The sequence below is a fragment of the Anolis carolinensis genome, chromosome 3 (genome assembly GCF_035594765.1).
Source record: "Anolis carolinensis isolate JA03-04 chromosome 3, rAnoCar3.1.pri, whole genome shotgun sequence".
Taxonomy (NCBI): domain Eukaryota; kingdom Metazoa; phylum Chordata; class Lepidosauria; order Squamata; family Dactyloidae; genus Anolis; species Anolis carolinensis.
Genome location: NC_085843.1, coordinates 277,526,432 through 277,553,823, shown reverse-complemented (window position 1 = coordinate 277,553,823; position 27,392 = coordinate 277,526,432). Strand labels below are relative to the sequence as shown.

General features: G+C 40.4%; 1 protein-coding gene across 1 annotated transcript in view; it reads right to left on the bottom strand.

The window, feature by feature from the left end:
* Positions 1-27,392, bottom strand: part of ephb3 (EPH receptor B3) — a 116,461-nt gene that overhangs the window by 42,981 nt on the left and 46,088 nt on the right. Inside the window, exons 2-3 of the mRNA XM_008118225.2 lie at positions 22,283-22,347; positions 18,469-19,141 (exon numbers count right to left, since the gene is read on the bottom strand). Of these exons, the coding sequence (XP_008116432.2) occupies positions 18,469-19,141; positions 22,283-22,347 (738 nt within the window). The remainder of the gene's footprint in view (positions 1-18,468; positions 19,142-22,282; positions 22,348-27,392) is intronic.

Here is a 27,392-nt window from a genome sequence, read left to right as displayed (position 1 = left end):
AAAATCTCCCTTTCTACCAATGTTCTGGAGTACAGCTCTCACAATTTCTTACTATTGGCCTATGGCTAATGACTCCTAGGAGTTAAAGTCCAAAAGATCTGGAAACCCTCATCTCTGCACTAAACCTCAATATAGCATAGTGTCTAAGCACCGACTGATATTTTTGAGCATGTATTGTCTCACTTGCTGTATTTACTCAAGTACAATGTGCCACTGAATGTAATGTGCACCTCTATTTTGAAGGTGTGCACTATAAAAAATAGATTTGCTCTCGAATGTAATGCGCCCAACAATGCCTCTTCGCCCTCTGCCTCCCCATCCAGCCTACAAAGCTCTGGGTTTTTTTTCATGCAGGTGGGTTTACATGCGTGATTCTAATGCGCTATCACATCTAATGCACATCTCTATTTTGGCAATGTATTCAGTCAAAAAAGGAGAGCATTAGACTCGAGTAAATATGATGTATTTGAAAAACCATAGAGTCTATGCAGCATGCTTCTCTATGAGAGCCAAACAATGTTGTCTTTAAGTACAAGAAGATCATCATGAAAAGAAAGAATGGCATGGGGAACAATGACAAAATAAACAGAACATTATTCATCTCTAAAGGGAAAAAAGGGAGTCACCTGTTTACCTTTCATGGCAGCAAATTTAGGTCACAAAGCATTTGGTCTTTCAACTGACAGGTTTAGTTTGGATGGCTCAGATGTCCAACCCTTGTTTTAAATCAAGCGATTTCTAATAGAGTTTTTGCAACTCTTAATATGTAGACACACACACAAAACTCAACAAGAAAATGTAGACCTGAATCCTAGTATCTCAGCAAATAGAGTAAACCATTGACTTAAGGAAATTTACATAATTAGTTTACCAATTACTATTGATGCAGTGAGTCTATGTCCTTTATGGCTTGAATATTTCACTCCATGAATGCATCTGCAGAAGTAGAGTAAAATCTCTGAAAGATCATACTGAAACAGCTGATCTTGAAGGTGTCACCAGATTTGTCATGTTACATTAAGATAGGATAATATGGCTATTTATTTTGAGTAAATCCTATTCTTAATCCCAGCAACAAGAGAACCATTGTCTTATCAAGTTAAGTGTAGATTTACCAAGTTATCACTAATCGAATGAGTCGCCTCCATGAAAAGGAACTAACTCCATCTGAAGAAGTGGCAATCACATTACCATTAACCCAGGTGCATATTTTTTCAAGATGACTGGCTGGCTGGCTGGCTCACTCACTCACTTCACTACTTTATTTTCATTCAAGGCAGAAACCAGAAAAAGTTCTAGTTTTGGACTACAATTCCTAAAAACCTAAACCTGGTACGGCTAATGGACTTGACTCAATGAGATTCTGGAATAAGGAAATACTACTCCATGTGAATCCAGAATCCCTCATAATTTGATTGAACACATACCCATTCTTACTGTGGAAGATCAGATAATCAGCAAGACACATTGATTGGGTTCACACATCATGAGAAACCAGGGTTCTGTGGGAATCTTGGTTTATCAAGGCTGAACAATGTGGCTGTGAATATTCTGTGAAGAATCTTTCCTCCTAGTGGCAAGAGTTAACCAACCCACAGATCTTTTGTTCATGGTTTGTTTATTGTCACACCTATCCAGCTTCTCTTCCCTTAACAAGCCAGGTAAATAACCCATGGTTTGTTATAATGTGTTCTTAGCTTGCTATGACACTGGAACATTCCTAGAGTGTTCACAGGAGTTTCCAAACTGTGGTCCTCCGGGTGTTTGGGACTTCAATCCCAAGATATCCCAACCAGTTCGGCCAACATTTAGGAAGACTGGCAGCTGAAGTCCACCACATCTTGAAAATCAAAGTTTGGAAAGCACTGTCCTAGTTTGTACTTTGCTTCCCATACTTCAAAGGAAGATGTTGCAAGAGTAAAAAGCTACACCCCAGATTGGGACTTCTTCCATGGACTACTGAATAGGCATGGAAAGAGAAGGAATATGAAACTTGAGGCACATTTGTTGAATTATCCTGAAGATGAAGTTGTATCTACCACTCAAGGCTTAAACTGGTTTAATAGCCATTCTCTCCCTTCAATGAAGCCTTGGGATCTCCAGTTCTGTAAAGAGACCAGTTGATTTCATAGAGATAATTTCCCAATTTATTTATTTTACAAAAGAGGCTGTTAAATCCCATGGACAAAAGTTGAACAATAGAGAATGGATTATTCTGTTGCACGTTCCATATAGCATTCACTGCAAGCAAGAAAACAGTCTGATGGCCAATTGGTTTGATAGCCAGGCGTATCTCCTCTGGCAGTTTCAGCTATTTGTTTGATCCTCTTGTGAAACCAGGATGGGGTGAAACCAGGATTTTCAAGACAACACCATTATCGGGTATGAACTGCCCCAAGATGACTCACAGAATTCAAACTTCTTCAACCCAGCACAAGTGAGCTTAAAAGATTTTTCAGTTTCCCAAAAGGTCAACAAAGCTGGATTCAGATGGCTGACCAAAGATAAGATATTTTAAAAGATCTCTACCTTAACTCAGACACACACAAAATACAATTGAATTTACGGTCCGTCTGCCTTGACCTGCCAAGAGAACATGGTCTTTGAAATGTGCCTATGTATGTGTCTAAAGCATTTGCTCAGAGATTGTACAATACATTTGGCTCAAAAATGTGATCAATTCCCATTTTTGCTGCTTTGAGGCAAGATATGAAGAGACATCTCTTCAAACTGTGCCTTTCAACCACCTTACTGATCACTGCGGCGATTTTGTTGTGGTGATTAATGTGCTTATTGTAACAGTTTTATTATCTTATCTGCCTTTAATTTGTTTTTAATCTGCTTTTAACGATGATGTTAGCTACTGCGAGTGACATTTTTTAAGTGCAGAGGCAGGACAGAAATATAATAAATACATTGTAATTTATAATTAATACCATCCGCACAACAACATGTGTGGACTATATTTATAAAGTCATGTGTAGCAGGGAGGTTAAGTGGAAAGAAAACAACCGTCGACAACTTACCAAGTTAATTTCATGAGTCAACTAAAAATCTGAATCTAGGTCTTCCCATACACTCAGTACACTTCATTTTCTGGAGTTAGGGGCACAGGACCCCTATGAAAGTTAAAAGACCTGCAGAGTCCTAGAGAGATAGTCTCTTTAAAAATCTTTAGGCTGGGCTGTGGCGCAGGCTGGTTAGCAGCCAGCTGCAATAAATCACTCTGGCCAAGAGGCCATGAGTTCGAGGCCAGCCCATGTCGGGGTGAGAACCTGACAATTAAAATAAAAAATAGCCCCTGCTCGTTGTTGACCTAAGCAACCTGAAAGATAGTTGCATCTACCAAGTAAGAAATTTAGGTACCACTTATATGTGGGGAGGCTAATTTACGACACCATAAAAATCATGCAGCCACCGTTGGAATGAGGAAGTTGCCGCCACAGTGGATGATGAAGCAGCTGCTCCCCCTGTGGCCGGAATCAATCATACCCTCAGGAAGCTGGAAGCTGGAGAAGGTTTAAAATGCCTCTGCGTCTGTCTCTGTTCTATGTTTATATGGCATTGAATGTTTGCCTTATATGTGTACAATGTGATCCACCCTAAGTCCCCTTTGGGGTGAGAAGGGCGGAATATAAATACTTTAAATAAATAAATGAATAAATCCTTCAACATGACTGGAAGAAGAGTCATACTGAAGGCCCTAGATTAATTTTTAATCGAATTCACAAAAGTCAAAAACCACAAATGTAGAGGGACAACTGTACTTGGGCTTTCTTTTACTTTGGAAATATTGGCAATTGAGGTCCGAGGGTTCTGGAAACTTTTTGTCCAAAAAAGTAATGTTTCCAATCTTTGCCGAAGCCAGACCATGGTATAGTGTGTCCCCCATATCCATGGAATCAACATACACAGTTTCACTTACTCATGGTTTCATTATTCCTACACAACAGGCATGGGCAAACTTTGTCCCTCCAGATGTTTTGGACTTCAACTCTCACAATTCCTATTGTGGAAGTTGAAGTCCAAAACACCTGAAGTACCGAAGTTTGCCCCTGTTTGCTACACACACTACAACCTCTCAGCCTCCCATCTTTCATTCTCTTGAAAACAAGAGGGTTCACGTTAATCTGAGGTTTCACCTATCCATGCAAAGTTTGGTAATATATCTGCCATGGGTATGGTGGATTGCACTGCACTTTCAATACTATGTTGTATCAGTTAAAGCTCCAGAAGAGCACCTGTAGATCGGAGACCACCTGGAACATCATCAAAGGTTTCCTCCTGACAACAGGCAGGCACAATACCTGGGACAGGTGGTGATGGGGACAAACGCTGCCCATTCCAGGATCCGTACCCTACCTGAAACTTTACATCTGCCTCCGCAACTTCTCCTGCCTTAATCTCTGCCGCCAGCACCCTTCTCCAGCTGTCCGCCGCCATCCCACCCACGCTGGCCGAATCCCCAGGAGGAGAGCCTAAGCCTCAGACGGCTACTTTTGATTACAGAGTCCGTTGCAACGCTGCCGTCCAAAATCCGTTCTTTTCAGAAAGCATCTTAAAATATATGTTTCGGTCCTGCTTTCACCACTTAATTTTTGTGTGCAGTCTTGTTCATTGATTAGTATTTTCATCCTTTCCTAATCCCTCATGGTTCCCTCATGGTTCTTTTGTCTCCTCCAGTTCTTTTCGTTCCTTTCTTTCTCTTTTTTTTTTTTTTACATCCCTCCCTCTCAGAATCCTTAATTGCTCAAGTCTCGGATTTCTTTAATTTTATTTCTCTCTCTCCAGTATAATTGTTTTTTTAGATTGGTAGCCTGCAAGAGGAATGGCCACTGACTTTTACTTAGATTCTCTCTGGGTGCTTAAAGTTATTCAGCACAGAGCTGTAATCTTCCACTTACTTGATCTCCTGGGCCAAGTCCAAATCACCTTAGGAAAACATCCAAAATTCTCATAAACTAGAAGACATTTGGTTCTCCTCCATTGATTTACGGGATTGTATTAACATAAGGAACATTTAACACTGACACAGGCTATCAGCCCATCCGGTCCTATAATGTCTAACCTAACTGATACAGTAGAGTCTCACTTATCCAACATAAACGGGCGGGCAGAACATTGGATAAGCGAATATGTTGGATAATAAGTAGAAACTAAGGAAAAGCCTATTAAACATCAAATTAGGTTATGATTTTACAAATTAAGCACCAAAACATCATGTTATACAACAAATTTGACAGAAAAAGTAGTTCACTACTCAGTAATGCTATGTAGTAATTACTGTATTTACGAATTTAGTACCAAAATATCATGATGTATTGAAAACATTGACTACAAAAATGTGTTGGATAATCCAGAACTTTGGATAAGCGAGTGTTGGATAAGTGAGACTCTACTGTATCAGTTTTTAGGGTCTCAGGCAGGGCACTTTTACCCCCAATTGTTAACTGGAGATGCTAGTTATTCAATTTGGGACTTAGAACATGGAATCTATTTTCAAGCATAGTAAGATAATATAATATGCAGACGGAGCTTTTAATGAAGGAAGGATGTTGTTTCCATTTTATTATGTTTTATGTAGTTTAAAATAGCTTTTTGTCTGTATTTTTAACTTGTTTCAAAAATAGAAATCTAGTTTAATTGTGTTTTATAATAGTTTTTTTTTTTTAGTCAAACTGTGTTTTTAAAGGCTGGCAAGTCATCTGGAATTCCGTGCTGGGAGAAAGAGGGGATATAAATTAAATACATAAATAAACAAGCAATTACAGTATATACTTGTGTATAAATTGAATCATGTGTAAGTTGAGGCAGGTTTTGGGGCCAAAATTATGGATTTTGATTTGGCCCGTAGAGAAGTCATTTTGGAGAGAGGAGGCTACCTGTTTTGGGTGCCATTACCACTTTATCACCCAGGCAAACAAACTGTAAGAGTAGAAGGGTCAGAGCTTCTTTTGGATTCTTCATGCTGATCAAAAGGTCGGCGGTTTGAATGTGAGGAGTGGGGTGAGCTCCCGTTGTTAGCCCCAACTTCTGCCAAACTAGCAGTTTGAAAACATGCAAATGTGAGTAGATCAATAGGTACTGCTTTGGCAGGAAGGTAACGGCTCTCCATACAGTCATGCCAGCCATATGACCTTGGAGGTGTCTAGGAACAATGACAGCTCTTCGGCTTAGAAACTGAGATAAGCACCACCCCCCAGAGTTGGACATGACTAGAATTTACTATTTACTTACACTGACCCAAGGGTAAGCTGACTCAGTTTTTTGGGGCCTATTTTTAATTAAAATTTCTAGACTTATACGCAAGTATCTATACCTGTATTTACTCGAGGTTAATGCACCATCGAATCTAATGCACACCTCAATTTTCAAAACTCTGAAACTAAAATGCTGCCAAATGCAATGCACAGTGGGAAAAAGTGTATTCTTTGTAATTTGGCCACAAAAGGTTTGCATTGCTATTGCTGGTTGCTTAGAATTCTTTCATTATAAACAACTATGTTAGAACACAAAAACTCCCAGCAATGGAAAGGAAAATCTTGGGGTGCATCTATGTTGTAGAATGAATAAACTTTAATTGCCTTGATTCGATGCTATGGAATCCTGTTGGCTGTAGTTTGGCAAGGTTTTGAGCTTTATCCACCAAAGACTAAGGATGCCTCACCAAACTACAACTCCCAGGATTATATAGCATTGAGCCCTGGCCATGTGAATAGAGATGATGTCCCTCAAAGAGGAGCTCCTGGTGCAGCTCCTGACACAACTACCTCTATTGCTTTGGCTCAGCACTAAAATGATTGCATGATGTGAATCTAATATGCACCCTGATTTTGGCAAGGTCATTTAGCCAAAAAAGGTAAACATTAGATTAAAGTAAATACGGGAATGTATATTTGCTAAGCAAGTTCAACCAATTGTTAGTATGGGTCTGTTCCTCATAACAATCCTGTGAGATAGGTTAGGCTGAGAATGAGTTCTCAGAAGAAGGTCATCTAATGGGTTTGAAGGCTGAATGGGAATGAACTTGGGACCTCCCAAATTACCATCCAACAATTTAACATGTAGGAAGGCAGATTAGTCCAGCATTAATTCTCAGCACTGGACACTTCTGCAGACCTACTTGCAACACTGCATTATTATCAATGCAACTCTCTATCACTCCTAATATCAAGCAATGCCTCGTTAAGAATATTTTATTTCTCCATTGAAAAGCCACATTTGCATGAACTAATCGTGTTTTATACATCACATGCATTACCTGTCAACTAAATAAAGCACCGAGAGCATTTAGCATAGTAATTTCCAAGCGGTGTGCCAGGACACACTAATGGATCACAGGAGAATGGAGAGCAGACGGCGAGGATTTTTAAACATTAAGCAGAGAAAGGCCCTTGGAAGTGTTCAAGTACCGACCCAAGGAGGAGGGCGAGTTGAATGTTCCACCTTTCCACCACTGCCTCCCTCTAATTACGGAAGGAAAGGTGAATAATTGTGGTCCATCGCTGCATCCGGCATGCCTGGAGCAGCCCATCAATCCCAAGGCATCGCAGAATTACTTCAGAGAGTCTCCCTGCTGTCTTCCTGCATGAGTCAATGCTCTAGGCTTGCTTCCCTTCAATCAGCAGGCATGCCAGGGTCAAGTGGCTCACAACGAGAAACAAGATGAAGAATCCCTCCAAGGAGCACACTTTTGCACACTTTTAAAGCAAATCCTTTTGGTTGTAAGTGCATGACAGCTGATAGGCATTTTAAACCCTTACTACAGCAGAGTTTTGGCAAACAATCGGTCTCTAGCTGTCACACGGGATAATGCTATGAGTAGCCTGTGGTTGAAAAGGTTCACACAAATGAACTTAATAAAGAGAGTCTTGTGTAGGGGAAAAACACATTCCTCAAAAACCACTCCGGCTTTTGATTGCGCTAAAAGCCCCATTGACGGCCAGAGCCAGGAAACGCAAAACACAAACCATGCACACTCAATGCATTATCTTCCTTGGCACCCGTATGATTTATTTACCATTTGAGATGGCATCAGGAAACACAGATACAATGAAGAGCCCACACGCAACGGAGACATCAACATTTATGCCTTATCGCAACAGTAATGAGATGGCAACTGTTTCAGAAGCCAGGAAAGGACTCTGAAAAATACACATCAGGATTAAAGAGTTCTGCCTCATGCCAAGTTCACGTGGAACAAAGGCAAACAAAGGGTGAGGAAGACGTGGCTTTCTTCTGCATCGTTCAGACAGAAGTGCTGCAGGAACAGGTCCCTCTAAAATGCAAATAGACCATGAACCACACAAATGGTTGGAACAGAAAGAGATGGGGGACCGGAGCAAAGTGGTTGTGTCTTTGGGTATGTTGTGTAGTTCTAGTTGGCTCCCAATTGCAGTAAAAGCTTCTTGTTTTAACTTTGAAAGCCATACATAACATGTGTGTTTATGTGCCTCCACATCATCTGTCAACTTACAATGACCCTTATGAATATTATAGGACTTTCTTAGGCAAAGATTGCTCAAAGACGGTTTCATCATTTCCTTCCTAGCTTATAGGTAAAGGTAAAGGTTTTTCCTGACGTTAAGTCCAGTCGTGACCGACTCTGGGGGTTGGTGCTCATCTCCATTTCTAAGCCGAAGAGCCAGCGTTGTCTGTAGACACCTCCAAGGTCATGTGGCCGGCATGACTTCATGGAGCGCCGTTACCTTCCCACCGGAGCGGTACCTATTGATTTACTCACATTTGCATGTTTTCGAACTGCTAGGTTGGCAGGATCCTAGCTTATAGTTCTCAGTATTTGTTGGCAATCTCCCATTCAAATACTAGCCAGGGCTGACCCTATGTATTTGGGGACAGGTATTTTTTCATTTGGGAGCCCTATTTTCTGTTTTCCCTTCCACATAATTATATGCACTTCCCTAATCTCACCTAAGAACAGCAAGGTAAATCTAAGGAAGAGAGAGATGAGTGATATTTTTCTTTTTAAAATGCTAAGAATAAAGTCAGAATCTTTCAGGCCATAGCATTAAAAACTGCGACACATGGTTGTGAAAGCAGAAAAGTGAATCAAGCCAATAGAAAGAAGACCAATGTGCAGAAGGAGCATTCTGCAGATACCATGGACTGCCAAAACACAAAGAAATGTACCCAAGAGCAAATCAAGCCTGAGCTATTCCTAGAAGCCAAAATAAAGTGACCAAACTGAGGATATCATGCTTAGGACATAACATGGGACAACATTAGGGGGGAAAAAGGTAATGCTTGCTAAGAGAATGAAAAGCATTGCAGCATAAAGAGTTAAAGGCAGAGTGCCAGCCCTGACTTTCGGCTTCTTGAGATGAAAGAGGAAAGCGGCGGATCTTCAAAAGACCAGGAAGTTTGGAGCAGAACGGAAAGGACCTTGCTATAAATTCATTTGGGTGGCAATTCAGTTTTATTGTTATTTACTGTCATGGCAGTTGCCGGCCGCTTCTCGGAACTGCTGGGGAAGGTGAGAAAGGGCACAAGTAAATTAAAAGCAGCACATCCTGGCCTCGAGGCTGGAAGTTGTTGGAGGCTTGACCCCAAGCTTTCCCCCTTGTCATGGCCTGGAGGAGGGCCAAAGACCACGCCAGAGGTCTGCTCCTGCTTGCAAATTGGCACAGGACAAGACTGCAGATCCCAATTTTCCTCTTTTTCTGAGGATTGCTGCTTCCTAGCATGCCCTTCAACATGTCACAAATGAAAATGGGAACACGTGCAGCCAAGCAACATCATGGTCTGGTCAAACATTATTACTGAGGAAGGACACACAAGCTAGGAGAGGATGCAGCAGTTTCCTTTTGCCGGAGATTACTAGGAAGGGCAAATCTGGACCCATTCCTTTCTCCCTTTTCTGAGTTAACTGAGTGTAAACTCCTTTTACATTTTGAACTATGTTTGCAGCAATTGAAAGATAAAGACAATGTAGAAGGAGGAGGAGAAAACCGGAATGAGGATGAATTTGGGACTGCTCCTACCAAAATGGGATAGATGGAGAGCCCGATTTTGGTGGGGTTGATGCCTCAGAATCTAAACTTCTTAGGGTCAGTAGAAAAGCATCTAGCACATTTGGTTGTAGAGAATATACATATATGGCAAATCGGCAGGACTGATTGTAAGTGCAGGAACCTTTTTGGGTTTTCTGGGCAACCCAGAAGCGACTTGATATCAGTTTCAACCCTATTTTCATCTGAAAACTGGGGGGGATTTCAACCAAACTACCATGCTTTTCACAGTTCTGTGACATGTGGAGATATTTAGAAGTCATAACACAAACTCAGGGTGTTTATCTGGGACTGCAAAAAAAAAAAAAAAAAAAAACAGCCACAAGTTGCATGCACTCCATGTATACACTTTCTCTGCCTTTGCAATTAGGCAAAGCAGAAGTGAAAGCCTCAGGCAGCCAATGCCAGAGGGCAACAACTGGCAGTTCTTCCTAAACTCTTTAACTGTTCTCTTCCATGAAAAAACAGCTCTGAATGTGCCTGGACTCCTTAAAATTAGCCTGCAGGGCTCCTGATGTGATGAGGCACCTCATCTTACTGCAAATGTTCAAATAAAGAGCCAAATACTAGTCTAATCTGAGAGGGAGCCGTCTTTTCTCTTACCTCAGGTTGTGACATTTCTTGGGTCAGCATGCATTTCTAAGTATAATTCCTTTCAGGCTTGTTTAACACACTGATGCTTCTTCTATGCACCAGCTGTTTCAGTGGAAGAGAGGAAAATTTGAACATGAGCATGCAGATGCCTGCTATACATGTATGTGCATTCTGACATATTCTAAACACCATGTTAGTTGAATTTCTGGGTGCTGCAAAGATCGATGCAAGGTTAGGAAAAGTTAGCTTTTTAAGATTCCAACTCCTCCTGGCCATGCTACTTGTGGGGATATGGGATCTGTAGTTAAAAAAAAACACTTTGCCATGCTACGGATAAATAAAGTATGAGGTCCACAGCATGACTTTCCCTTCTTGAACAGCACAGAGCGCAGGCAAAAGGAAATCCCTTGTTGCAGAGTTCAACATCTGAGTTCCACGGCTGAGTGTAAGCTTCAGCCTAATTTAGGGGTTTAAGCCTGTTTATTCAAGTGGAAAACAGAAGTACAGAAATGGGGAATGGTCTTCAGCAGAAGTATTGCTTTAGCAGATGTTCTCTCCCCGCATCTGAAAGACTTGTAAATTAATAGTGACAAAATTCAGCAGGCTAGGCTAGTTTAAATCTAAGCCTTCTCCTGAACTATACCTGTCTGTTTGATCAGTTTGTCCTGCCAATAGTACCCATAACTGCCTCTAAGGTATTGTGTAATTGTTCTCTTAAACCAGATACCTTCTAAGTATATTGTATCATGTAGACTTGAATTTCCCACCTTACCGTTCAAGTCTTAGGATCAAGGCTTAACCCACCACTCTTACATTTGGACCTTGTCTGCATTCCCAGCTGCTTGAGCCCCCTTCTCTTCTCTATGGCCCACTATACTTGTCTAAAGCATAGAAACATTGGGAAAAAGCCATGAAGGTTTTAAGAAACCAAACCAAGACTTTCACTGCCTCATAAAAGCAGTAGTATTTATTAACATTCCATTGCTTACACCTTCTTTTCTGGGCAGAAATCTAAAGCTGCTGACTTCAGGAGTCATGTTCAGATGTGGCAACTGAAACCTGTAAAGTGTTGATTCCATGGTATCATGGCCTGGGGTACTCTATTCCTAAAATCACATCACTTGCACATCTATATCAATCTACCAACTTCAGCATGACTGAAATGTGGACATTTTTATCTGACTAGTTAAGAATGGACTTTTGTTTGTTGTTCTTGTGTGCCTTCAAATAATTTTTGATATAAGGTGAACCTATCTCTGGGTTTTCCTAGCAACATTTGTTCACAGACAGTTTGCCTTTGTCTTCTGAGGCTGAGAAAATGTGACCTGCCCAGGATCACTAGTGAGTTTCCATGACTTAGCAGGGAATTGAATCTTGATCTCCAGTGTTGTACTCCAACATTCAAACCACTGCACCATGCTGTTTTTTGGCCTTCAGCTTACTACTGGGGAGGGAGAAGGATTTTGCACATAGGAATGATTACCTTTCCTACACTTTGGAGCAAGAATAGGATAGAAATCTCTCATGGAAACATTGCATTGAAAGGGGTAGCAAGGGCCATTGAATCCAAACTCCACCATGAGGGCATCTACAACTAGACCACTCCCAAAAGATGCCCATCCAAGGTCAGTTTAAAGACCACCAAAGGAGAATCCATCATCTTCTGAGGAAATCTATTCTACTATTGAACACTACAGCTATTCCAGTCAAGCATTTCTTTCTAATGTTTCAGTGGAATTTATTTTCTTGGAATTGGAGTGCATTGGTTTGTGTTCCAGTCTCTGGAGCAGCAGCAAACAAACTTGCTCCATCCTCCACAAGGCATCACTTCAGATATTTATGTGTTGCAATCATATCATTTCTTATTCCTCTCTTCCTTAGCTAAAAAATACCCAGTCCCCTTTGCCATTTCTGAATGAACTTGATTTCCAGACCTTTTACTTTAACAATAAACACAAAACGATCACCGTCTGGGCTAGTAACATATTTAAGGGGCTATTTTTTTCATGCAGTGATGCATTATTAAAATCTGAGCTATTTTGCAATGGATGGCTAGCAAGACCATCAGTATCTTTCTTCCTGTCAAGGAAAAACGTGGAACAGGTTACGTTTGCAAATTGCAAATTTTCCCGCAAGCCTTTTATGGGAGACTTTTCAAGACGAAGTAGAAGGGGAAAAAGCCAAGAGAATGGAATGGAAGGCGGGACCGTCAGCCAGCCAGCTACATTTCAGATTTTACCTAAGGAGTATGTGAACAGTTTCAAAGCCTCATCACGACTTACAGGAAATCTGGCTAACTTCAAGGCCTTGCCAATCCTTAAAATCTGTTTCCATTTACGGACATGAAATCCTCGCAAACTGGACGGCTCAATGGGACACACATGTCCATTTACCTTTGGTTGCTGTTGTTGTTAAAGTCACCCAATGCACGAGGTAGCAAAGGAAGATTTGTATTGGATTTCTGCCAAGAACATGCCTGAATGATGAACTAGATCTTCCCAGAGCAGCCTGCACCTATCAAAAAATTGAGCAGGTGCCCAAAAATGGACTGAATACAGACTTCATAACCTTCCCCTGTTTTCCTCTGACAAAATGGCTGAACAGAGCACGGGAAGATGGCCGAAAGCTATGAGTCAAAGGCATGAATTTTGACTGACTGATGCCTGGATGGATTGGGGAAACAAGGCAGGAAGAAATAGGATGATTTTTACTAAAACCACTAAGACCAACACAGCACTAACATTAACTGGTTATAGTTTTATTGACCCCACAAAATAGTTGTACAACAACTTATTTCCCATCTAACTATCCTACATCCACTGGCTTACTTTGTATTTCAAAAACAGGTTGAGCATCCTTTATCTAAAATACTTGCAACTAGCAGGGCTATGTATTTCAGATTTTAGAATATCTGCATATGCATACGTAGTTAAACATCTTGAAGATGGGACACAAGTCTAAACACAAAGTTCATTTATGTATCAAATACAGCTGAAGATAATTTTACATGTAGTATTTTAAATAATTTTGTTTATTTAAAACAAGGCAGGAAGAAATAGGATGATTTCAGCACTAACATTAACTGGTTATAGTTTTATTGACCCCACAAAATAGTTGTACAGCAACTTATTTCCCACCTAACTATCCTACATCCACTGGCTTACTTTGTATTTTCAAAGACAGGTTGAGCATTTATATAGTTAAATATCTTGAAGATGGGACCCCAAGTCTAAACACAAAGTTCATCTATGTTTCATATACACCTGAAGATACTTTTACACGTAATATTTTAAATAATTTTGTGCATCAAACCAAGGTGGTGTACAAAGGTGTCACTATCGCAGCCATCAATAAGAACAATTTTTGTATATTTTGGAATTCCAGATAAGGGACACTCAACCTGCACCTAAGTTTTTCAGACAGACACAACATAATCTCATGGAAAGATTGATTCAGAAGACAAACACATTGATATAAAGCCATGTCAAATGCAAGAGAACGCCAGTCACCAGATGTCTTGGGCCACAAACTGTCATGATCCTGTAGCTGGCTTCAAGAGACTGCTGACCATTTAATGCAGTTTCAAACCAGTATTAAAGAAAGTAGTTTAGCTGTGCAAATGATTGCACAAGAAATACTGGAACCGGTTTGAGGTCTGGATGGTGAATACACAAATCACAGAGAATGTGCTTTTGTGGGAGTTTGTTGCCTGAACGTCACAGTTTGAAGCTACCTTTGAACTACATTAAATGTTCAGTGTAGATGGGGTCCCTGTTGGAAATTGATGGGTCCACCATAAGCTATTGGCCATGACAGCCAATTTAATTGTTCCAAAAAACAGACACTGTCTACTTCTCTGTGCCAGATTCTGGAAAGAAACAGAAGGCATTTCTTTCACCTTTTTTCCCTGAAGGATATGGCTTGTTATTTTTGGAGAAGGGGATGGATGCCTGGTCATGATCCAACAAGACAGTTCTTACGTTCTCACCTGCGTGGCTTTTGTGCTCCAAGAACAACAGGGCAAAGAAAGCACAATGATGATCTTACACGAAATTACGAGTGACATAACCCAGTGTGGTCACATTCATTCAAGCTGAGGTTCTTTTCTAAATGTACAATACCTGGCAGGCTCCACAGGTGATGCTTGGCAGCCACCAGAGCCAGACCTTTGCTCGTTTTTGTCGCCGAAGTCTACCCTACAGGCATCACATCCTTCTCCCCTTGCCAAGGCCGTCTCCCCTCGAGACTGATTGATTTAGCAGTCCTAGCATGCCTGTTCCTGAAGGCTCCGAGAAAAGTCAAAACAAGTTAACAACAGACATAAAATATCTGGCTGGTGGGGAGGGAAAAATAATAATTAAACCCATTTCTCTATCAGGAACCTTCAGGATCAGTTGAATTATATTGTTTGGGAGTTCAGCAGGGACTGGCTGCTGTCCAGTTCTCACACAGCCCCTGGATACACTTGGGATGCTTGGGTACAACACAGAGCCAGCCTCAGCTCCCCATTTATAAAAGCACAAGAGTAATAAGACATGTTTCAGAATTCTCCTGAGGCTGAATCTGAAGAGGAAACCTTCTATGAAAAAGCACCATAACAGACTGGAAATAGAAACAAAGACGAAACCCACACAGAGAAGCTAATTCACTTCTAAGCCCACAAGAAATGTGATGGCACTTCCAGGCAGAGAGTGTTTGTATTTTAATGCTTCTTTTCTTTTCTTCCTCTCCAATCATAAAATCATTTTATTTTCTCTTTTTTTTTTGGTGGGCCGGGGGGTTTGAATTTTAAGCACTGTGGAATTTAGATTCCTTCCACCTGGCACAGAAGAAGGACAAGTGGACCTTGGGATGTATCTAATCTATGACAAGTGGACCTTGGGCCGGGCTGTGGTGCAGGCTGTTGAGCAACCAGCTGCAGCCAGCTGCAATGAATCACTCTGACCAAGAGGTCATGAGTTCGAGGCCAGCTCGGAGCCCCGTGTTTGTCTTGTCTTTGTTCTATATTAAGGCATTGAATGTTTGCCTTATATGTATAATGTGATCCGCCCTGAGTCCCCTTCGGGGTGAGAAGGGCGGAATATAAATACTGTAAATAAACAAATAAATCTACACTGTAGATTTAATGCAGTTTGACACCCTTTAATGGCCATGGCTCAACGCTATAGAATCCTAGGCTAATGACTTTGTAAAAATCTCAACTCCCATTTTTTGGGGGGAGGAATCTTAAGCACTGTGGAATTTAGATTCCTTCTACCTGGCACAAATGAACAACAAGTGGACCTTGGGGTGTATCTACACTGTAGATTTAATGCAGTTTGACACCACTTTAATGGCCATGACTCAATGCTATAGAATCCTAGGCTAATGACTTTGTAGAACCTCAACTCCCAGGATTCCACAGCAGTTAAAAGAATGTCAAATTGCATTAATTCTACAGTGTAGATGCACCCTTGGACAATGCAATAGTTTAGGTGCCACATTTATACAATGGAGACATGGGGAGAAATAACAAGTTTAGGGTCTTCAAGCTACCTTCAGTTAGCATCTAGTAGTAGCTGGTTTCTATAGCTCTGTTTTCAAGCCTCTTCTTTCTTTGCAGCTGACTGGTCTTTGTTCTTTTGATTCAAAATCAATTGGATTTACACTTTGGGTGATCACCCCCGGTGCAGGAACAAGTGATCCAAGATCAGAGGATGTGGTGTATTGGGGAGGGGGGAATAAAGTGTGTGTGTGTGTGTGTGTTTTGAAGATGCACATAAAGCAGGGAGATGTCTTAGAAAGAAGGAGGCGAGAAATGGCATCCAGAGGCATCCTTAGCTACCTGCTACACTTCCAAACCCCTAGCAGACATCCAAGCCACCAAAAGATATTAGTTAGACGAGTCCTGTGTAAACCTTGGAGGCTTTAATGCTTTCCGGCACAGCTCCAGAAGCACGGATCTTTTAATTTTCAAGCAAAGGTGTCAGGAGGTCAGGCTCAAAGAGGAGCTGGCATTTGTGAGCTGTCACTTCCATACACACAGAGAGAAAGCCCCTAGAAGCATGATCCGGGGCACCTTTCCAGAGTGTCGTTCAAGGTGCTGGTTTTGATCATATAAAGCCCTGAACAGCCGAATGGACTTTAGATACCTTAAAAGGCTGAGGGCTTTTACCATGATCTTTAATAATGGAAGGCTGGGGAGAGAGCCCAAGAGCACACGAAAATGCCCTTCCCTCCTCTGTGAAGTCTCCCCATGTATCCAAACCTGAGTGGCTATCTTTCCTAGGACAAGACTTCTCTGCCTGGCATTTCTTGATTCATTTACTGTATTTTGATATTACTTTCTACCTTTTGATCAATTCAAAGCAGCCAGCAACTCCTAAAAATCATATATTTGCAATCTAATTCACTAGAACTACAAATATAGAGCCTATTAGAGCCATTTCCAGGTTTTCAAATTTTAAAGAAAACTTTATTGGTTGTTTTCGAGACTACAGTTACAGGCGGAGAGAAGCTTGTCTTAGGAGGGAAATTAGTAGGGTTGGGCTAGCACAGAGAAGACCCTGTTCCATTTCTCCCATCCCAATAATGAATTATTTTCAATGGAAAGGCTCTAAGCAGACTTCCTCTAGTGCAGTGGTTCTCAACCTGGAGTCCCCAGATGTGTTTGGCCTTCGACTCCCAGATATCCCAACATCTGGCAAACTGGCTGGGATTTCTGGGAGTTGTAGCCCAAAAACATCTGGGGACCGCAGGTTGAGAACCACTGCTCTAATGGATAGGGTTGTCAGGGTTTTTAAAAAAATTATATGGATATCCCTTATTTGAAAACTAGAACATTTGTCTTCTGTAGGGCTGGCAGGTATCTCTATCTTATTGCACAAGATGTCCCCTCTCTCTGAGGGCTGGGAAAGATTTCCTTTTACAGAGACTGAACAAGATGCCAAAAACAAATTGTGTATTTTGAGGTGTGAGCCCTTCCTCGAGACAGAAATGTGTGTGCTTTATAAGGATTATGTTAATTTAACAGAGAAATACACAGCTAAGTTAACTGAAATCAAAACTTTCACTTCACATTTAAGTCGATTACCAACTTGTTAACAGTTAATCCCTGACTGTCAACCCTGGATATCATGAACTTCGATTGCCCTTATTGTTATTTTGAAAACCTGGCAACACTGAGAGAGGATCTTCATGCAATTATATAGAGAGGTGCTTTTTATAATATACAGGCACAGAGAAAGATTAGGCAAGAAAATGTTCAGCCACTTACAAATGGCAGTCTTTGAGCCATGCCAGACCCTATCTGTCCCTTCTCCTGCCTCTAAGATGGCTATTGCTCTGTATCTCACTCTATCTTTGGCAAAAGTTTCCAGTGGTCCACCCCCACACTGCAAGCAATGAAAACATAACGTCAAGGACTGAAAATTGCTATATAATATGACCACCAATCCATATCCAACAAAACATGTTTTCCTGAGGAATTTTGTATGCTTTTGGTGACAGTTACCATATCATCACCCTAAAAGACCTAGCACATTCCTAGAGAAGACACTTCTCTAAGCGTTTCCTAGGTTCTCCAGGGAGACTTTATGGTAACTTCCAGCTGATGTTGTTCATTCCAATAGGATTCAACATTGTCAATGTTTTCTGTTTCCACCGTAAGTTCAGTAATATATCAATTGCCAAAATGGCAGTCATATTGAACCTCATAAACACAGGGTCACAAATGGAGAAATGTGTATTTCTTCAAGGGCCAAAATTAAATGCCCGCATCAGTGGGGCCTTCCACCCTTAGGCAACTGGCCTGGCTCTCTCCTCAATAGTTCCACTGAAAAGTCCCAACACAGAGATCACCACTTACCTTGGCACTGAGTGTCTTTCATAGCTGGTTCGTACCCAGAGGCACAGGTACAGGCTCCCACAGGTACCATCCATTCTCCATCACCATTACAGTAGAGTTTTAAGGGCACTGATACTTCCACCGCATTCGGGATACAGGTCCCCGGGGCAATCACCAAGGAGGTTGGCTCCGCTCCAGTCAAGGTCTCAGGGAAAACGGCAAAGCCCGCAATGGTGCTGGAGCATTTCTTGTAGAAGGCACGGACAGAGATGAGCGACATGCAGGCCCCCAAGTCCTGGAAAGCCAAGTAAAAACCGTTCTTGGAAAGGGGCCCAAAGCTGCGGACTTTGGTGTTCATCCGTCCAGATTCCAACTTGGAGAAACTCTCGTCAGGGGCAATTGTATCCACTTTGATATACGGGTTTTCCATCCAGGATGGGTTGGAGGCAGAAGCAGAGTCGGTATCGGACTCATAGTAGAAAAGGTTGAAAGTCTCTTTGCAAGAGCCCGGGATGTTGGGGATGCTGTTGCAATCACGCACGGTGAACTTCAGCTCCACGTAAACGCGCTGGATGTCGTGCCGTTGGATGAACTGAGTGCGGAGCCAATTGTTTTGCTGAGCTTCCCGTACATTGCAAACCTGGTACGTCCGGATGGGATTCATGGCCTCGTCGTAGCCACTGACTTCTTCCCACTGCATAAAGTTACATGGAAAGTTTATATTACATTGATTGAATGAAAAGAAAGAATCAGAAGGAAATAAGGAAGGGATTAGAGGTTGGACAAAAGCAAACTAAATCAGGATATTAAGAAATGTCACTGACATTCAAACGGCACCTGCGCTCCACTGGATGCAAAGAAAGATGTGCTGATATTAGAGCTGGGAAATCTGATGTTTATGAAGACCTATTTGTTCTGTGCCAAGCCATCCAGCTTTGTACAATTTCTCACCCATGAGGGCTAGAAACAGGAGTTTTAAAATTATATCTCGGATACTGTTGTCATTTGGTACTTACTCCTGTAGAGTCAAATTTCTGGACTACTAACCCCAGAATCCTCCTCACACAACCAATGGTTTTTGGACTACAAAACCCAGAGGCCACACCAAGAATACTGGTCAAGATATTCTGGGAGTTGCAATTTAGAAAATAAACTTTTCAATCACTGATCCTACCACACATGGGTGTAGAAACTATATTCTCTCCAGCCCAAGCATGGGCAAACTTGGCCCCTCCTTCCAAGTGTTTTGGACTTCAACTCCCACCATTCCTAACAGCTTCAGGCCCTTTCATTTTCCCCCTCAGCCGCTTAAGCGGCTGAGGGGGAAAAGGAAGGGGCCTGAGGCTGTTAGGAATGATGGGAGTTGAAGTCCAAAACACCTGGAGGGCCAAAGTTTAGCCCCATATTTTATGCTCTGTTAAAGTCTCTCTAAGGTGTCCAATTGAAACTTTTTCCAAACCCAACTTCTAAGGCTCTTTGAATGAAGAAAGCAGAAGTGAACCTAGGATCTTACATTTGCATGTGCCTCCGATCCGCCAGAGACTGACGGGCCTTCTCCTATTAAATTAACACTAATACCCATTACACACAAGATTAGCTGCAAAGGCAGGAGCACACAAGCCTTGAAGAGCAAGCAAGGCGAAATTAAAAACTAAACCTGCATCGGCATCAATTAGCAATCTTGGCACAATCTCAAGGCAATGAAAATGAGGTTCCCAGTGAACATGACGTGAATGTGGGCAAACTTTGTCACTTGGAGTCAGTTTCCAATTTTCCATATTAAGAAGGAAGTAGAAGAATCCTAATCAATTGTAGAACAATTCTGGAGCAGTGCGGAAGGTAGAAGAGATTTTCAAACAATGTGCCTGGTCACAACTCTTATTATATAGAAAGCCAAACACAGCCCTGCACATAGAGTGCTTTTGTAGGAAGGCAAATTGGAATGGAAAGAATAAAAGGAATAAAAGGAATCAATCTTTTAGCATTCATTGATGGCACAGATAAGCCTGAAAGGGCTTTTTAATCAGAGCAAAGAAGGAAGGGAGAAGAAATAAGCAACAAACCACACATTTCCTTTCATCATCTTGCAATTGCTCCTTTTTTTGTAGTAATTCAACAAAGTTATTAGTGAAAATCTTAATTCAATAATATTGGAAATATAAGTAGGAGATCAAGCAGTACCCTCAGGGCAGCTCTGGATGTAGCAAAGAAGGACAGCCAAGGGCATGAAAGACCACCTTCTTTTATTGCTCCTTAGTTAGAAAAATACCCTTTATGATGAGTATTATATCTCTATCTTCCCTACAGATGTATTCCTGGAGGAGGGTGTGCAGTGCGTGTCAGCATATGCTCTGCAAAAAGGGCGTAGTGCATTGCACATAAAGCCACTCGTTTATGTAATCTCTCAAAGTAAGGACAAGACCAACCTGTACATGGAAAGAGAATGGTTTCACTCAAAGAATTCTCAATCTGGATTAACCCCTCATTGGGGGTTCAAGGTGAAAAAGGGAGCCAAATCAGGTCTGAATTCCCACTTGAAGCCAAAATGGCTAAACTGAAGCAGTTGTACTTTGGACATATAACGAGATAATGTGACTCAATTGATAAGATACTAATCTTATCCATTGAGTGGAAGGCAGAAGGAAAAGGAGGCTGAAACACAGATGGATTAGTTCAGTTGAATTAATCACACCAGAGTTTGCAAGACCAGAACAAGGCTGTTGACGATCTGGACTTAGTCATAGTGTTGCCATCAGTCAAAGTCAACTTGATAGCAAATAACAACAGCAACAGCAAAGGTCGTGGGAGTGAACAATTGAGAAGTCTCCTATACCTTTAATGGCTGTATAGAAGAGGGAATTTCAGCAGTTGTTTCTTTTTACCTGGTTGCATGACACTGACAAGCAAAGCCTGCTGAAATTCCTTCTCTTATGCAGCCATTAAAGGTACAAGATCCCCTCTCCAATTTTCATTCTGGCAACAAAAAGGCAGCAATTCAGCATTGCCCATTAAGTTTGAATGGCAATCATTCAACCATAAAAGAAAAAGTATACCTATGGATACAATGCATCACAGGAAAACGGCTATACTTTCTCTCCCTTTGCTGTGGCTTATGCCAGCTATTAAGTTGCTCCGGTTAAACCAGAAATGAGCAAACTACCCTGTTTCCCCGAAAATAAGACATTCCCAGAAAATAAGACCTAGCAAAGTTTTTGTTTGGAAGCATGCAGGATTGGTAAATGTACGTACCATAGAGTGTTGTACATGGAAATATTAGTACTAACAAGAAATTCTTGATAGGATTCACAGTTTGTCTGGTTATGCTGGTTTGTGATGACAACTACTGTACAGTATATAATAAATGTTCATTTTTTTTGTTCAACAATAAATGTGAATTCTTCTTCATGGAAAAATAAGACATCCCCTGAAAATAAGACATAGTGCATCTTTGGGAGCAAAAATTAATATAAGACACTGTCTTATTTTGGGGGAAACACAATATAAGGTATGAAAGACCATGGTCGCTCCTACAGCAGGGCTATTCTAAAGCGGTAGTCCCAGACATTGAGTAACATGAGAGTTTCCATTTAAAAAAGAATATGTTTAATTTATACTTTTTTTCTTAAATAGTGTCCAGAACCAATGAGCCTTCTTGGTATACTCTTTATCGTCTTTCATCCATCCAGATTGCAGAAACCTTTGGCAGCAGCAGTTGGGTGAAATCCATGAAACCAAGAAAATTTGGATATTTTAAAGGGAGGAAATGTCCTCCTTCTACCCATTTCAGGCTTTAATTTCCCACTCTGCCCCTTAATTAGAAAATGGGAATTCTTACCCCAGTTTCGGGATGAGCCACCCATGCCAGCTCAGACGTCACCCACTTTGTATCCATCAGTGTTTCTAGAGAGAAAAGATGGGGGAAAACAGCATCAAGGTCACTGTTGCACACAACACAATGAAAAAGTGCAATTATAACAAAAGGGGCTGAAGCTGGAACATTCATATTCTAATTTGTAAAAGGGAAGGTGGGACTAGGCGAGAAAAGTACACTTAACAAAACCACTAATGAAAAATCAGGTGTGAATTCACAATGTCTTTTTATGTCCCTAGAACTCTTTTTCTCCCACCCTTTGTTCTTTATCTAAGTAAATGATTTTTAGCAGACCAGTATTCTGAGGAAGGTTAGGAAACAGACTTTAAATGTTAGCAGTGTTACTGTAGTAAACAATAAAATAAACAAAGCCTGACCTGAGAAAGAATGGTATTCTACTGTAGCCAATTCTACTGTAACTGATTGTGTGTGTTTGTCTACAATAGGCAAGATAAACAACAGCTGCCTCAAGAATCTCTTACTGAATATGCATGAATGGCAAAACATCAACAAAGCAGAGAGGAGACAAGCCTGCCTTGCCAACACCCCACAACATTCTGGAAAAGGGCAGATCCATAGATCAAAACAGATAAAACAGATAAAAAAACTGGAAGGGGATGTAAGAAAAGTCACCCTTGGATGCATTTAGGAAGAAGCTTACACATGTTCTCTAGAAAGTTCAAAATGTTTATGCTACACATTCCAGACTCGGTTGTTTGGTTTTGAGCATATCATTAATTTGGATAAAATGTTTGCTGATACATGTTGAATGGAGCCTCTTTGTTGTGGTGTAGCAACTTATTACTATAATTTCCTTGTTTTCCTATTTTTCATTTTGCCTCTGGTAACAAATTTTCTGTTAAAGAAGTAAAGCTGAGGAACACATTTATGTTCCCAGACTTCACATGTAGATAAATGAAATCATAGAGGTCATATTGTACTTTGTTAACTGAGTTATAACTGTATATTATGAACTAGGTGTCTATACCACCAGGCACTCATGGGTTTATGCCTAAAGTCTGGCTTTGATGTATGGAATGATTAAGGAAAGATGCTTTGTACACAATCAAGGTACATGAGTTCCATAGTTCCAAAACTACACTCAGATTCTCCAAGAAGAAAAAACAAAGTGTTGTTGCTTGTACTTGTGGGACAACAGATAAACCCTGAAAAAACTTCTTCCAAAAAAGAAAGAACAAGCAATGGAAGCAAAGTTGCAAGGTACTGTATATACTCGAGTATAAGCCGACCCGAATATAAGCCGAGGCACCTAATTTTACCACAAAAAAACTGGGAAAACATTGACTCCAGTATAAGCCGAGATACCAATAAAATTACATTAATTGGCGCCTCATTAGTTTAAATGATTTTGAATCTTTACATCAAACTGTAATTTAAGATATGACTATTCAATTCTGATTAAATCATTATTTTCATATTCTTCAATGTAAATGTGCTTATGTATCCTTTTAATAATAATAGAGTGAAATAATAAATGTAATAATAATAAATGCAGTAAAATAATAAATGTAATAATAAATAGAGTAAAATAATAAATGTACTAATAATAAAAATAGAGTAAAATAAATGTAAAAGTAACAACAATAAAAGAGTAAAATAATAAATGTAACAATACCAATAATAATAGAGAAAAATAATAAATATACCATATATACTTGAGTATAAGCTGACCTGAATATAAGCCCACCAGGACCCTCACCCGACTATAAGCCGAGGTTTTTTTTTTTCAGTCCTAAAAAAGGGCTGAAAAACTAGGCTTATACTCGAGTATATACAGTAAGTTCCAAAATACAGTTGAACTCTACAGCTGGAAGAATTAATGGCCATTTTTTCATTGTGGTTATCACAATTTTATATGTTGAATGGTCCTCAATCTTTAATCCTCAGGGTAACTCTGGTTCCCAGAATTCCTGTCCATCAGTCATACTATAGAGCTCCTGGAAGCTGAAGTTTAGAACATCTGGAGAACCTTAGTTGAACCACTAGTCTGATCTAACAACAACAAAAACCCACAAGTACGCATATGTAATTAGAATGATCCGTCCTCTCTTCGGCACAAGAGAAAAGATGCCCCATCTCTCCACTCCCATCCTCCCACACTTTGGTGGACTGGGCTGTTATTTGCAGTGGCTCCGTGTGAAAAAGGGCCTTTTTCCCATGACTCGGGTGGCGCGGATCTCAAGCAGGTTTATCCAGCAGCAGAAGAACTGGAGGTTGCCTCTCTCTTTCATTGCTCTCTTGTGAATGTTTTAAAAGAGGGGAGAGAATTTGGCCGTCTGGACAACATTCCAGCAGCAGATGAGCAGCCAAACCTCCCAGTCTGCATTCCCCAAAGAGCCGCCCTACTCCCAACTCCCAGCCGTTTTGGGGGGAAGAGCATGCACCCAGAAACCACAGGGATGGCTTATTTGGGATGCTGTTGGGTTGGTAAACAAACTGGGACACCCCCCACTCCAAGCAGCAATGGGGCAATTTGCATCCTCCCATAGTTTGCTTTGAAGATCAAGAAGTGACTGACACAGAACTAAATCCTAGTGAGATTTCACCCAAGATGTTCAGGATGAAGCGGGACCTACAAAGAAACAATTTGCTAGGTCCACCAGGCGATTTTGCAATACGTTTTCCTTGGAAGTGATGGCAGAGTTGGGTTGAAGGACACAGCAAATTCCTAGAGAAGTCCCTCCAAGTCCCTTACAAAATTTCTAAGTCCTCCAACACAATTCTATGGCATGCTGGGACCAGGAAAGAGGTCATTCAATAGTGCAGTCACAGTCATGGTTTCACGTAACCACGATCTAGCCCAAAACATATCCCCCGCAGATACAGAGGTCTTACTGTGTTGCTAAAATAACTACAGTTTGGGTAGCTGTACATTTTTTTTTTCATTTTGTGCATGATATTCATGAATGTTGAAATATAAAAAAACAAAAGTGCCTCCATCTCAGTAACCCATGTGGATAATTTTGGATTTATTTTAGATTTTGCAGTTCTGGATAAGGGAAGCTCAACCTATCTTCAAGGCAGCATGTAGCTTTTAGCTATATGCACAGATGTCTATTATATACAGCAAAACCGAAAAAAGGAAAAGTATGGTATATAATATTAAATAATATAAAGTAAGTTATAGTTCTATACTTTCTCAAGTGATATAGTCACTTATATATTATGATTGTAGTATCAGTTTATATATTCCAACTGTACAGATAAGTACATACAGTAGAGTCTCACTTATCCAAGCTAAACGGGCCGACAGAAGCTTGGATAAGCAAATATCTTGGATAATAAGGAGGGATTAAGGAAAAGCCTATTAAACATCAAATTAGGTTATGATTTTACAAATTAAGCACCAAAACATCATGTTATACAACAAATTTGTCAGAAAAAGTAGTTCAATACACAGTAATATTATGTTGTAATTACTGTATTTATGAATTTAGCACCAAAATATCATGATATATTGAAAACATTGACTACAAAAATGGCTTGGATAATCCAGAGGCTTGGATAAGCGAGGCTTGGATAAGTGAGACTCTACTGTATTTCAAAGTCCAATTTTAACAAATATAATTATTGGTACATAAAGTAGTCTTATTAAAGTCTTGATCATATTCAGCATGTAGCTTTTGCCTGAATCTTATTCTGCTAATTGAGATTATTTTGCCAATGAAGTGAAAGATACTAGGCCACTAGCGCCATTGCCAACTAACATCTACTATTCTGTAAACAACACTGTGGTTCCATCTTCAAAAAATAATAGCAAAACTAGATAGGACCAACTATTCACAGAGCACTCCTTAATAATTACAGCACAGACCACAATTTGGCAGGGAACTCAAGGCACAGCTTATTTAGCGTGGTGTTTAATTTGCCCTTGCAATCGGCATCCTGCTATCTGTGTAAACAAATCCTTTTCCAAAGTCAACTCACAATCCAGTTCGTTCTCTGAACTAGCAGGAAACTGAACTTTTTAAAGTGTACTTTACATTCTTGTATTCTCCTTACCATTGCTGCATACACAAGAACTGGGTATTCAGTGTTGATTAATCCACACTATAGCTCCAGGTTTGGGATTAGCAATCAATCACTCAAAGGAGGAAAGAGACTGGCATGCCTAAAGCTACCAGAGAAGTTCATGTCAAGAATGAGATGCCAGGCAAGGCTTTCTTGGCTCACAGCTCACTCTCTTAAACACTATACTTTTGCTTCTTTGGACAGTGAGAGATCTGACATCGTTGTTTTGGTACAACGCAGTTCCACATTTTATTGTTTTTTCAAAATCAGACATGGATTTTCACCACTTCTTTGTTTTTTTTTCTTTTTGGGGAAGGGAAACAATAACAACTTTTGTTTCATTGGAGGGACCCAATAAATCAACAGACAAATCTGCAGGTATCTTTCAAGGTGAAATCAACAGACAAATCTGCAGGTATCTTTTAAGGTGCTCAATTAATGAATGATATATTGATATCATTATTATTATTATTATCAACACAACGATGTTGTATGGCACAGCAAACAAGATAGATATGCTGGATTTCGTTTCGCAAAACCACAAGTCGAACACTTCCCAAGTGTCTAGGACTGTGTGATGTATTTTCTGATGATGTGTGCAGATCCCAGTAGGGTGGCCTTTTGCAGTTGGCAGATGGTGATTTTGTCAATGTCTATTGTTTCCAAATGCCGGCTGAGATCTTTTGGCACGGCACATTATTATTATTATTATTATTATTATTATTATTATTATTATTATTATTTCCCACATCTGCCAATGACTCGAAGTGTGAGGTAAAACATGGTTAAAAGAGACAGACAAATACAACAACATCATTAAATGCATATCTCAAAATACACACAACAAAGACCAATACTGTACTAATAACACGCAAGTTAAAAGTTGGTATACACATGCAATAATGATTTCAAACACTGTAAAGATAAGCATTGTTTTATCAAGAATTTAGGTGTTGTTTCTTTCTGCGGTGTTACTTATCGACCAAGAATGACTTCAGAAGCATATACAGTCCAAAAGGTGTTGGGCTTTTTGATCAATAAA